This window comes from Trichosurus vulpecula, chromosome 8 (genome assembly GCF_011100635.1).
Source record: "Trichosurus vulpecula isolate mTriVul1 chromosome 8, mTriVul1.pri, whole genome shotgun sequence".
Classification (NCBI taxonomy): Eukaryota; Metazoa; Chordata; class Mammalia; order Diprotodontia; family Phalangeridae; genus Trichosurus; species Trichosurus vulpecula.
Genome location: NC_050580.1, coordinates 90,549,645 through 90,564,087, shown reverse-complemented (window position 1 = coordinate 90,564,087; position 14,443 = coordinate 90,549,645). Strand labels below are relative to the sequence as shown.

Here is a 14,443-nt window from a genome sequence, read left to right as displayed (position 1 = left end):
GTTATGATCTGGGGATATCCTGACTTTAGTAACTCCCCTCCATTTTCCCCCACAGAAGGACCACACTAAAGTCTTTGTTTTCCTAGGTGAGGCGGCACCAGCACACTGCCCCAAGCACTAAACAATTTGCGTAATTTCTTCTCCCTCTGAGGGTGTTGCCAAAAGTCCAGTGCCAGATGTAAAAATCTACAGTCAGGCTTATCAGTGCTCTGAATAAAAAGCTCTTCATTCTGAACCTAACAAATACCTGAGGGCAAGCATCAGTACAGATTCCTTCATGCTCTCAGGCTTTGTCCTATCATGTCCAGGGCCCTCAGCACTCAGGTAAATATGTCAAGTTCCAGCATATTTATGTCAAGGGCTAGTCAACAGCCACATACTGGTCTGCCAGCCTGCAAGTTGGGGCTGGCAGTAACGCCTCAGTGAACCTCCACCCAGCCAGAAATGAGGCACAGCCCAAGGTATCTATTAAGACGATGTCTGTCACTTAATAAATCTCTCCCCAGATGAAAATGAATTTCTAGAAAATTAAACTAATACAGGTCGCAAAAATGACTGGCCCTGACAAACCCACTGACTTCGGGTAAAGCAAGTTTTGCTTCCTTCCTTTTTTCTTTCTAGGCTTATATGGATCTCAAAGAGGAGGGGAATTCCTTGAAAAGTCACATTATCTTTAGCAAAGTGTGGTAAAGGAAGGGGGAAGAGAAGGGAAAGGAAGGGGGGAGGGTCATGGCAGGGCAGAGAAGGCAAGGGAAGGGCAGGGCAGGGAAGGGAAAGGAAGGGAAGGGAAGTGGCAGAGAACATTGGACAGAGACTCTAAAAGTTAGTGGCAGAGACTAGCAACCTAGAACCCAGGCTTCCTGACTCTCATTATAGTTTTCACTAGACTGAATAATACACTAGCTATCTGGTTAAATGAATGACCACTTCAGGATATAATTATTTCTAAGAACTTCTAAATTACTGAAGGGCAGGGAAAGGAAAGGAAAGGAAGGGAAGGGAAAGAAGGGAAGCCCTTAACTCCAAGTCAAAAGAACCTGCTGCTTGCAACTAGCCTTTGTAACAATGCACCAATTGCTTCTTGCAATAATCTATGCTGATATCAAGGCAGACAGGAGCACCTTTTTCTCATGTTTGTGAAGCAATCTCAGCCAGTTTAACAGAGCAGTCAAAATTAAAAAAAAAAAAAAGTTGTGGCGTAGTAGAAAGAACATTGGACAGAGACTCCAGAGCCCTGTGTCCTCATCCTTGTTGTCTCCTTAGCTATAGCATAAGAATGTGGGATTAGGTCTTCTAAATCCCTTGAAGTCAATGTCTGTCTTAAGAAGTCGAATCCATCTTGAATTAGCAATAGTATAAGATTATAATATAATATAACATAACATAATATAAATTCAAGTTGGAAATCACCAGCAGCAGCATGGAAAATAAAGATGTTCATAAGTGGCTATCCTATAATCCATGAATGCGAAATCAGGTTCATCTTATTGTGACCCCTTTGATTGAATCTAACAGTTGCTACAAAACTATCCTGTAAAGCTTACAGGAGCACAGAATTTTAGAGTGCAAATGGATCCCATCATCACCTGATCCATCTTGCTGATTTTTTTAAAAGATGAGGAAAATGAGCCCTAAAGAGGTTAAATGATTTGTTCAAGGTATGGCACAGTGGATAGCATGCTGACCCAGGACTCAGGAAGACCTGAGTTCAAGTCCAGCCACCAACACTTACCAGCTGTGTAGTAAGCTTGACAGGTCACCCCCTATTTGCCTCAGTTTCCTCATTTGTATAATGGGGATAATAATAGCACCTACCTCTCAGGGTTTTTATGAGTTTCAAATGAGATAATAATTGTAAAGAACATGGCACAGTGCCTGGAACATAATAAAGGACTATGTATTAGCTATAATATTAATAAATATTATTATTATTATTATTATTATAAGCACTAAGTTAGTGGCAGAGACCAGCAACCTAGAACTCAGGTTTCCTGATTCTCAGTACAGATTGGCTATCTGGTTAAAAGGATGGCCTGCCACTTCAGGATATAATTATTTCTAAGAACTTCGAAATTACCATAATTTCTGAAACCTGGAGTCTCACAATAATTTCCTCTTATAAGAAAATGGCTGAATAAAGCGATGGTGTCCATTTTTAGTGAGGCTCAAGAGAGTTTATTAAAAATAATGCCTACAAACCAATCCCTTGTTTTCAACAGTGACAGGTTGTTTAATTCCAGGACAGGAGAATATCACTTAAATTACCCAGCTTTTACAGTATATAGTGCTGATGTCAATGCTTTTCCAAGGAAGAATTTCAATAAAAAGATCTCACCCATTCTGATGGCACGTGATAACTGAGCAGCAAATCTCAGTATCATAGCAACAAAAACAAAACGTAAGGACCGTAGCTGAAAACGGGCTGTCATTTTCACTGGGATAGGGCCTTGACCCTCTGTGAAGCAGAGAGGTAGCTGAAAAAGCTGTCCCAACACGGGGATGTATTAAATTTGGGCTCTATCCACACGGGCAGAGGGGACCATCGGTAATTGGCCGTTTGAACTTGAATCCTTTTTGTTCCCACTCGCTGAGATACTCAGATGACTGCCTGCCAATTCTGAAAGTCTAGATGAGAATATTTAGCTGACTCAATCCTTATTTTATTAGCGCCTCTCAAAGCAATTACTAGGGTTTTGAGCAAAGATGAGAGTATTTCACGCCTCCATCTTTACTGAAAACGTCTTATACTCCAGTGACATTTGGCTTCTACATGTAAAGAAGGTTCAAGGTTTGGAAAATTATTTCAGTCGAGCTTTAATGGATATTCCCAACCAGCATTGTGTCATTACTGGCCCATGTTTAGCTGGGACATCTCCCAAGTTTGTGACATCATCAGACCTTTCTCTACTTTACTCCGTAGACTCACAACTCCCTCTACATTACACCACAGAATTATGCCACAGAATCACATGCTCTTTGCAACAAGACGGATTGCTGTGGATTAACTCTGAAGGGAACGACCCCCTTATTCAGCAGCCCAAGTCTAACACAAATCCTAAAACAAGAAGAAATTTCTCAGCCTATCATGAAACAGCTGCCAGAATTTTATGAAGAAAGAAGGGGGGAAAACCCTTTTGAACGTTTTACAAAATAATTCGACCTAAAACTTGGCTATGAAGTTTACACAATGGTTGAAGTGCATGGGGTAATGTTAACTGGTAACTCCCACGAATAGCCCTGATTTCAATTAACCAAGGACTGGCAGGTTCATGAGAAAGTACAATTTTGAAGAGTTGCTGTCCAATGAATATTTGGCTCCTGTGATAGAGTTCAATTCTTTAAAATAGTTAGTTATTACAAACCACCTATGAACTTAATTTACATGAGAAATAAACACTTGATTTTCACACCCAGCATATGTTAGTAGAATCCAAAGTGCTTTAATTCCCAAATTTTCTAATTATTTATTTATTTTCCTTCAATCTTCATGCCAAAATAAGTTCTAAGTCATTTGCCCTGGGGTAGCCTAATTAAATGCTGGTTGTTCCTCTTTCAGTCTGTCAAAATTAAACATCAGTAAGCCAAGTGCTACACAGATCTCAGAGGGGGAAAAAACCTGTGTCTCAGAAATCTATTCCCTTATCAACACCTAAGTGGTCAAAATCATGTGAAAACATGTGACATTTCACATTACGTCTCAGAGCAGCCAAAAAGAAAAAAACTAACTGTAACTAATGGGGGCTAACTCTAGCCCACCCTACCCCCCTTTTTTTAACTGATGCAAACCACAGATAGGACTTGCACATGATGAATCTGAAATATGTATATGTGTTGGTTGGTATGTGTTGGGGTGTGGATGGGAGGTCAGAATACACCTGAAGAACATTTGCATTACCCACTCTACAAACATAAGCCACATCTGTCTGACTATAGAAACCAACACTATACCCTATAATTTCACCAAACAAATGGTAAGAGTAGGCTCCCAGGCCTTGGCCATTGGAAGGGATTTTCTAGTGCATCTAAAGCTGTGACAATGGGGTCAAATCATTCTTTCAGTTTAGTTTTCCAATTAGTCTCTGATCACAAGGTCCCAGTGTTGTATGAGGTGGGCTTTCCAAATAGCAGGGACTGTACTTTGGATTATTTACTATGGGATCACTCCATGGGTTAGTTAGGTTTAGTAAATATTTATCAATAACCTACTGCTAAACACAGTTAAAAAACCAAAATCCTCAATTAAGCACAACCCACTAGCCAGAACCCAAAATCAGTCAGACATTCTTCTTTCTCTGAAGCAAACAGAAGACAAGCTGCTATCTTAATTTTAATTGTCAAACAACCACCAAATCCTAAAATGTGTCCTTGTTATTGATGGAAGCCCAAACTCCTATACCTTCTACCTCTGGTGATTAGAAGAACGCTTATGGGTTATTCAAGATGGAACCGACCGCTTCTCAAGATAGAAACTTGTAGTCACATATTTTAGAATCAATTTGATTTTCATAATTTTCAACAACAGCTGAAGCAAAGTAATTTGTTTACTCTTCATTTAACCTACAAGGTCTCTTTATCAGAATTATTCCACAAGGATTTTAGTTAATGAGAGGCAGATGGACTGGGAGTCACAAGTACCTATATTTGTGCCCCACCTCTGACACTCAATAGCTATGCAATTATATGCAAGTTAGTCAATCTCTCTGAATCTCAGTTTTCTCATATGTAACTTGGGGATAATAATTCCCATAGTCCCTACCTCGCAGGATAGTCATGAAGTTCATATGGGATAATGCACATGGAGGGCTTTGCAAATTTTAAAATGCAATATAAATATCCATTATTATAATTACCAAAGTTTTGGGGAACCATACTATGGGCTATAGTACCAACATATAAAAAGTGGTTCTTCATTTCAAGCAAATTACTAGTGTCAGTAGTTGGGGAAGAGAAATGCAAATATTTAGTAAAGCAACCTAAGAATTGAATAGCATTGAATATTGCATCCTTCACAAAATCTAAGATCATTTGCATACTAACATGGCCTAGAATTCCATACCTCAATCTTCCAGACTATTTCTAACAAGTTTGGAGTTCTCCTACAAGATGAGGCAATTGCCTCCATTCATGGAAAGCAATGTTAACTATCAGAGTAGGCTTTGTGCAGTGAGATGGGCAGTAACCAGGAATCAAGAGCTCTATGTGTGAGTTGCAGTTCTGTCACTCCTTAGCCAAGTCATTCACCTTCTGGGACAAGGGTTTCCTCATCCATAGAATGAAGAAGTTGAACAAGATTTTGTGTAAAGGGTTCCTTCCAGTTCTAAATGAGCAATCCCTATCTGTTCCCTTCTGATGGTAGGTAAGATTACCAACCATTTTCTAAAATAACTTTAGTCCTCGAGCTAGTGAAGGGAATTTCAGTGGCAGCCTCATCCATCAGCTGTTACCACAGTATCTTCCCCTTACTCAAATACAGGTGATATGTCCTTGTGTGGTATTTTTTTATTCCCTAACAGTGTACTGTACCCTTTACTTCTGTATTATTCCTGACATCCAGTAACATTTATCTAGTTAATATCAGTTTCTGAACTGTCAGTACCTTTTACTCTACACTCACCTTACACTAGATGACATATGGGAACTAAGAATAGCCCATGTGGCACATAAAACCTGACTAATCTGGGAATAGGGAATTGTCTAAAAATCGAAGTATTCTTCTCAAATAAGATGCTATATTTGGAAGCGGTAAAAACTAATCATCTCTCTTTAAGCCATATATAAAACTAGGCATCCTTTATACTTTTAAATTAGCCATACTAAATAAAATGAAAGGCTCCATATACACTAAAATATTTACGTCAGCACTTTTTTGTGGTAGCCAAGACCTGGCAACAAAATAGATGTCTATTGATTGGGGGGATGTCTAAACAAATTGTGGTAAATGAATGTAATGGGATGTTGCTGTGCTAAAAGAAATAATGAACATGATCAACACTGAGAAGCATGGGAAGATTTCTATGAACGGATGCAAAGTAAAATAGGCAGAGGCAAGAAGGATCGCAACAATGTAAATGGAAAGAACAACAACCATAAAAACAACTGAAAATGAATCTTGAAAGATAATAAATAGCTTGGCCTCAAAGAAGAGATAAAAGAATGATGTACAATTATCCATTCAGGTGGTCTTGTACTTACCAACAACATCAAGATGGTATGTGTGGTTGATGGATCCATATTCATTTTCAACTACACATGTATAATTCCCTTTGTCAGATGGAACCACACTCTCCATGATAAGACTCCAGTGCTGGTTTCGTACCTAGAATAATGACAATAAAAGTTATTAAAATTCTGAGTATTGCACATTATATACCAAGAAGGAAGGCAGGAAGAAAAGAGATATGGAGAATTTCAAATGCTATGTTTACTTTCAAATCAATTGTGCAGAAATTGTGGCAGCTAAAGGATAATCATTAGCAGGAATAACAAGTGTTCACTGGGAACTGACATGACTTTATTCTATCGTTCTATAATTCAATGACTCAGAGCCACAAAAGGGGTAGGTATTTTAACTCATGTAAAAGTTTCATGATTAAGCCAAAGGGCATGTGTCTAGGGTGCCAAGAACAGATACTTGGCAGATTTGCAATGCAGAATGGTAAAATGGGCCCATAGGTTATACACCAGATAACTATGGTATGATAGAGCCTGACCATAATAGACATGGACCAAATTCTCTAGCCTAATCTTGCATTAACGTGATCAATAAATGTGGGTTGCTACTGCTATTGTTATCATTATTAGTCCCTCTCATGTATTTTACACCCAATTTTCATTAACTTTTAATTTCTAGCCTCTGGCGGCAGTGGGGCATTTTCTCATGTATTCCCTCTTTTTAGAATGCTCATCACCAGATTTTGGCATATCTTTCCAGTCCCATCTCAAATGCCATCTTCTTCATGATGACTTCTCCATGTCCCCTAAGCTTAAAGGGATCTGCTCCTTCTCTAAATTTCCTTAGCATCTAAGGCCCCCCTTACTGGACTTTCTCATTATGGTTCTCACATTATACTTATCACTTATCTGTGTGAATGCCTATAAATGCCAAGAGGTTTAGGACTACAAGATCCAGAGAGCAAGGGAAGGACATAGCATGGAGCTTTGCACATAGTAGGCATTTAATAAATAATTGCTGAATGAATAAAATAATAAATTAATAAACACTCTGACTCTATTACCCTTATTATATAATTGGGATCTAAATGACAGCTCCCTTCAGGTCTAGATACCTTGGACTTAGGCCCCAGATTATGCTAAACAGTTCTTAGCTTTGCTGCAGGATCTCTTCAGGGATTGTCCTTATAGGTCCTGAGGTCACCAACAATCGTACATTAACAAATCACTGTTGACCTTCCTATTAACCATCTCCAACTTCCAACTGGTTTCTTTAAGATTGTATAAAACAAAAACAAAAAAAAAAATAAAAAAAAATAAAAAAAAAAAAAGATTGTATAAAACCCATTTGGGGAGTGAGCTTTACCCTACTTTCTAATGGAATATAATGAATTAAATTCATCAAATATTTTTAGATATCTGTTTTGTGCAAGAGATATCTTGAACTCCAAATATGAGGAAACTAAGCCCTCAGATATCTTAAGGTTCAAAACCATCTGCTTATATGATCCCTAAGACATTAAACAGACAAGAAGCTTAAGTTAAAGTAAATTACGAGAATTTCTATTCAAAATTTAAGTTGAAATACCTGTAGGAATATTCATTGTCCATAGCTGGGCTGTGCCAATATAATAAAAATATTCTCAAAGTTAATTTGTAGGTTTAATTATATACCAATCAATTAGTAAAGATGTGCTTCATAAAGCTAGGTAAAAATAATCATAAAATTCATTTAGAATAACAAAAGCTTTAGATTATCACACAAAATTGTGAAGAAAAGTAGGAATGAGGTGGGGATATCACATCCAGGCCCCAAACTCCTTTACAAAGCAGCAGTCATTAAAGGCATTTGGTACTGGTTAAAAAAAAAAGAAAAGTGAATCAATGGAACAGAGTAGACAAAGGAGAAATGGAAACAATGGAACTCAAAAAATTGAAAATACATATTACTTAGGAAAAAACTCCCTATTGATAAGAGCTGGACAATCTGGAAAGCAGTCTGAGAGAAATTAGGCCTAGACCAATCCCTTACCCTGTATTCCATAAAAAAAGTAAAAATGTACACCTGACCATACCATAAAAAAATAAAAAGAAATATACCTTTTACAGCTTTGGGTAAGAGATGCACAGTAACAAAAAACCACTGAGAAGCATAGAAGGACATCTATGAACTGATGCAAAGTAAAATATGCAGAGACAAGAAGGACTGAAACAACAATGATAAAAACAATCAAAAATGAATCTTGGAAGATGATAAAGAACAAGTTTGGCTTCAAAGAAGACACAGAAGAAGCTGTCTCCTTCTGTGAGGGAGGCTGTGGGGGAGAAGAGGGTCACCCATGTTGAACATTACATGCAAAGTCAAATTTTACTGATGTATCAATAGATTTTGCTAAAAAAAATTCTTTTTAAAAAAATTTTTTGCTATAAAGTACAGTTCTCTGGGAAAGGGGAGCAAGAGAGATATAGCTCTAAAGGGTTTCAGAGACCAGAGTCAGAATTCTCCTCTCTGAAAGGGGCTCCCCCTTCTCCCTCCAGAGTCAATTGCACGGGGCATAGTTCAGTGATGAAGCCATAGGTGCTACGTCACCAAATCGTGTAATCCATCATTTAGCCATGCTGTAAATATTCAGTTCTTTGAGCCCTCACTCAAATGTCACTCCCCTAAGCCTTTAATCATCCCTAGTGCCCTTCCCTGGACTCCATCCAAACTGTCAATGTCTTTCTTGCGCTTAGATCCAAATTTGGCATCATGTATTCCAAATGGAGTTGAACCCAAACTGCTAAGGGAGGGAATATTATTTTCCTCAACCCGAGACACTGAACCTTGGCATATACAGCTTAGTAGATCATTGCCTTTTTTTAACATCAGAGCATATGGTAAGCTTGCGTGTAGCCTGCTATCCATTATTACATCAAGCTCTCCCTGGGTGTGATTGCATTCCACACGAGTCCCTCCCTCCTAGAACACACACACACACACACACACACACACACACACAGTTTATTTCCTAGAGTAGCACTGTGACAAGTAATAAGTTAACATTCATAATTTTCTTTTAAGATGATGGGTACATTTACAAAACCTGGATATTTACATGTTTCACAGGTAATCAATACCACCCCAATGCGGTGCCGGGGATGCGTTTTCTCCTTTCAGTGACCCAATTTTTGATTCCTTGACCTATCACCAGTATAGATTTAAGTAAGCTATGGAATTTCCCAAATGGATCCTCTTGTAAGTCCCAAACAATAATTATTATTCCTGTCAACAAACTATCACACTGGTCATTCCTTAAGGGCCCCAGAGAATGGAGCTCTTATTAACACGTGCAAATAGAAAAACAAAGGTATTTAAAAATCAACAACATCTAAAACCACACTGCTCCAGTTGTGTGAACTCTTTCAACTTGAAGACAAAATATGTGGCCTAAGCAGGTTTTTCTAAATTCTTCTTCTTCTTTTTTAGATCCAAATTCCTTATGAAAGATAAGTAAGATACATTTTAAAACACCTCTGCATTTTAAAGCATTCTACAGGGAGGGGTTGCTGTTGGGGAAGCCTTCTGGCAGTAACTTCTTTGCTACAGGCCTTCACAACAGGCAGGCAGACTCCAGCAGGCCCAGAATCTACAGAAGTCCCCACTTGGTCCTCCCTACCCCCCTCCAAGCCTTAGGGCATGTTATCTTTATTCTTCATCAGCCAGAGGAACTGGACTGAGAAGCACAGGAATTTAAAGAGTGCTCTCAGAAGCATGTTTGCAATGTTTTCATACTGAAATTGAAAGGGCGAAAATTATTTTTGTCTTCTTAACCAAACACAAATACAAAAGTCGACAAACAAACTATACCTTTTCAACTAAAATACAAAACCTAAGACAGAAGCAGGCTTTCCTCTGCTAAGTTCCCTATGGCTGTTTCTCTTGGTCACACCAATGGGCTCTCCGGAGAAAAATAAGGTATATGCTTGAGCTGAGTTGGTATGAAAGGACCTGGCAGTCACTTAACCAGCTCTGTTAGGAGAGTTAAACTCTGTGATAAATCAGTTCACCTCCCCTGGCCTCAGTTTTTTCATCTATAAAATGAGGAGTTTGGATTCAAAGTCTCTTTCAGTTTTAGATCTCTGATTCTATCTATGATCCTGTGAGGGGGCTGGACTGGATGGTATCTCAGATTGGAGTCCCTCTATACAACTACAGTCCTGTGACAGAAAAGCACCTGGATGAAAAGTCCATGATTTAGTCTACACAACATGAAATATTTTCATGCTTCCAAATATCCAGATGCTTGGCAGTATATATGGACAAAAACATTCAGATGACTATCACTTTTCATCTAGAGGTTTTCTAATTATGTTAGAAGTAACTTACTGTGTCTTAGGCTTGCTTATTTCCTCTCTTCCTCCCTCTGGTTTTTTGAGTCAGAGGCTAATCTGCAGTTAGCATAAAACTTGAGGATTCTATAATTTTCTTTCTAACAGTCAGAATGGCAGAAACCAAGATATAATTCAACCCCTATCAGCGCTAGAACAAATGAAGTATTCTTGAACTGACACTACTCCATAATACTTCATTCATAAATAAGCCATTTTGTAGAAGGTTCAAGTTAAAACCCCTACAAATGCTATAGAACAGAAATTACTCCCTTTTTGAATGTGTTTAAACAACCTGAACTCATAGTGTATAAAGAGGGCTGGGACAAGGCAGCTTATCAAAATGTAGATGTGGAAACAAATGCAGGTTAATGCTTAAACAGTAAGACTGATAGTAGCTGGTTTGCTTTTTAGGAGGTATGTACAGAGAGCTTGGCTCTGGGGATCCCTGATGCTCACTACTGGCGGAAACTCCTCATTCCATTTGGAAAACAACCCTCTCGTTGTTTCAAGAGGGACTAGGTAAGGAACTGTGGATCAGAAAACTACACAATACAGCAGCCCTCTCTATAGAAAGCTGCCTTCCTTAGGCTTCAACTCTTTTCTTTCTCAAAAGCCTCTCTGTCTGCAAAAAGTGTGTGGCATTAACTTCTGAAAACAGGCATAGACTTACACCTACACAAAATTGTACCATGTTAAACAAATGAGTGGAATTTATTTTTCTATTAATTGGTTCACACCTTGATTTTTATTTAAGGTTGAGAAACTATCCTAAAATTTTTCAGCTCGGCTCCCAGTTAATCTTAGGATTACTTGGGATCTAAAGGCACTGGTGGGGGAGGGGAGGGGGGAAGAGAGAGCAGGGAGCAAAAAGTTTGTCAAGGCTTATCACCAGTGTTAATAGTGTTGTTGTCTGAAAGGGTAAAATCAGAGTGGGAAAAGCAAAGAAGTCTTTTTAACTTCTCTTGTTCCTTGTTCCCAGACAGCGAGATGTATGATGATAACTGAAAGATGGAAAAAGCTAAAGAGAGCGTAGCATGTTAATATGGGTCCTGATGATTTTTTCCCTTATAACTCTAGATTTATTATGCATTTTTGAATTCAGAACGAAATTTGCATTAAAAAGGTTTTAGAATAGTATTTCAATAACCTCAAAAATGCAGTTCAGATTAATCTGCCCACAAGGCAATAAATAGGGTTTAACTGTGATTAATAGGAAAAGATGGCATAATGGCTGGATTTTCCTCTCTTGTGCTTGAAATAAATAGGGGAAAAAATTGTTTCCGGCTGTTTTATACTATTAAGGAATACCTCAAGTATTTTAACAAAGCATTTTTTCAACCCTGGTTTGGGGGCAGAACTAATATATAAGCCTTACAGTTTACCTATATATAAAGCCTTATTTATAGGTCGTAACAGGTTGTATGTGTGTGTGTGTGTGTGTGTGTGTATATGTATTTAAGCATAATGAAAAGTTGTATGAGAATCCTTTTCTCCCCTTTGTCTTAGGCATTACCTAGCAAGACATTGGAAAATAAGGAAGTTTAGTAACTCAGCCAATTTCTTGATTTTCTGCTGTGATATTACATCAATCAGTCATTCATTGTTTTTTTTTTTTACAGAAACCTAGAATCAAAGAATATGAGAGCTGAAAGAAACATCAGAGGTTGTGTAGTCCAAACCATATCTGAATAAGAATCTACCCTAAAATATCACAGAAAAGAAGTCATCCAGTCTGCCCTCAGATTGAGAATCTAACCACTAGAGTTATCTCAAAAAATAAGGTTTTATATTTGAGATTTAAAATTTGCCCAGTTTTGAATGCAATTATTCATGTGATTGAAATCATCCACTGTTAGAGCTGAAAAAGTTAGAGATTAGAGAAGTCCAGAACTTCTTAACCATTTTTGTCTCATGGATCCTTTTAGCTGGAGAAACCTATGGACTCCTCAGAATAATGATTTCTTTAAAAATTCATAATTCAAGGAAATGCTAAGTTTCAATTAAAGGTTAATGAAAATAAGGATGGAATTTTTTTCCCCTACAAGTTCAGGGACCTCCCAGGCTAAAGACACAGATCTAGTCCAATGCTCTCATTTTACAAATGAGGAAACTGAGACCCTAAGAGATGAAATTTCCTCTATGTTACACAGTGTTGTCTAGGATTAACTAAAACATCCATGGATAGCATGGATAGCAACCACACTACTGCAAACCACCCACAGTTACACCTATAGTCACATCTTTGCTGGTAGAACACATAGTTTTAGATAATTTCTCTTAATCATGAGTAGGTCTGTTTCGTTAGTCAACACAACTGAACTGAAAAGTACGTATGTATGCAACCACTAGGTATTTTGAGTAAAATGAGGTTCTTACCATATTTCTGAACTTGATTTTGTTGGGGGTTTGGTTTTTTTGTTGTTGTTGGTTTTTTCCCTTAGCTGGCCTCATTTTTCTAACATCTCAAAAGAAGTTGTAAATCGATGGACGGTGGCCAAGTTACCCCACTCATAAAAAGGTGGAAGGTGCTAGGCACAGCTGTGCTCCTAGTACTCAACCAGAGTTTATGAAGTAAGCAAATTTATAAAGAAACACTCACGGAAACAACCAATGTTTCTTATGGAAACTTTCTAGAAGTTGCTTTCTGCAAATTTACATTTTGGAAAACTTGACACTTTCCTTCCTCATTAAGAGAAAATGGAAAAGAAAGAGTGACTGTGTGAGGAGACTGGGAAGGGAGCAGTTTATATATTACATGATTTTTTCTTGTTGTTCTGTGCTGACATTCAGCCTGCTGATTCAAAAGAGCCCCCAAAAATGAAAAATCCTAAATTTTTATGAGTGTGACCTCAGGCAAGTCACTTAACCACTATAAGCCTCAGTTTCCCTGTCTGTAAAATGAAGAAGTTGCCCTAAGACCTTGTTCAGTTCAGATCCTAAGTAAATTTTTCCTTAGAGGACATTTCTGGAAGTACATATATTTAAAAGTCAATTTGGATTATCAAAAAAATAAAAATAAAAAGATACCAATAAACAAGCAAAAACAGAGCTAGGTCTAGAGTAAGGCAGTTACCGAGGACACAATTCACAAGAAGAGAGAACAAGTCTCTTTTCATTTTTACCTTTCGTCAAATAACCTATTTTTAATTCTGCTCTCCAAGGTGCATAGGTATTTTGCTCCAGGTAAGTCAAATCACATGTGACGCAAGGAAGGCTCAAGGCTCCCTGTGGACAGTAAACAAACTATGCCTGGGGTCTATGGATGCCTTGTCCTGGCCCTCACTGGGAGCTCTATCAGAAAAAGGACAGCTAAGGAAACAGAAGCCAGAAGAAGGTGTATCTACAAAGTAGATGTTTTCTATAAAGGTCTCAATGAATAAGAAAGAACCTTCTCCCCTATCAAGCAACTTAAGTATTACCTTTATGGCTATCTCTATTGCTTTAACTACATTTGTTACTGAGTTTAATAAACTATTAGGAAGAATTACACTTTAAATAATACAGTTTTCTCAGAAGATGGGAACATTCTTTCCCTGTCACTTTACCTATGGTCCAGAAGCTCTGGACCTTCAGGAACTTCTAATGTCAGGTATCTGAACATAATTCCACTTGGCCTACAAGACCCAGACAAACACCATCCCCTGTACAAAACATCCTATGGTTCCCTCTAGTTAGAAACAATCTCCCCTCCCTAGACCCATGGCACTTTTCTTAGCTTTTGTACTCCATTTTGTGACTGTGTCTTATTACCTCTATTAGACTACAAGTTCTTCAGAAACAGGAACCATGTTTTATTCTTCTTGGAATCCTCCTTAGAGCCTAGCACAGAATTTTGCACATAGTAGGGATAGGGACTAGATCTGTGATTTCTTTGGTATAAGGAACTCCTAAGTGAGGA

General features: G+C 38.0%; 1 protein-coding gene across 9 annotated transcripts in view; it reads right to left on the bottom strand.

The window, feature by feature from the left end:
• Nucleotides 1-14,443, bottom strand: part of FGFR2 (fibroblast growth factor receptor 2) — a 117,093-nt gene that overhangs the window by 55,248 nt on the left and 47,402 nt on the right. For all 9 annotated transcript variants that reach the window (XM_036735151.1, XM_036735153.1, XM_036735152.1 and 6 more), the window contains one exon: nucleotides 6,193-6,316. In XM_036735151.1, coding sequence (XP_036591046.1) covers nucleotides 6,193-6,316 — 124 coding nt within the window. The remainder of the gene's footprint in view (nucleotides 1-6,192; nucleotides 6,317-14,443) is intronic.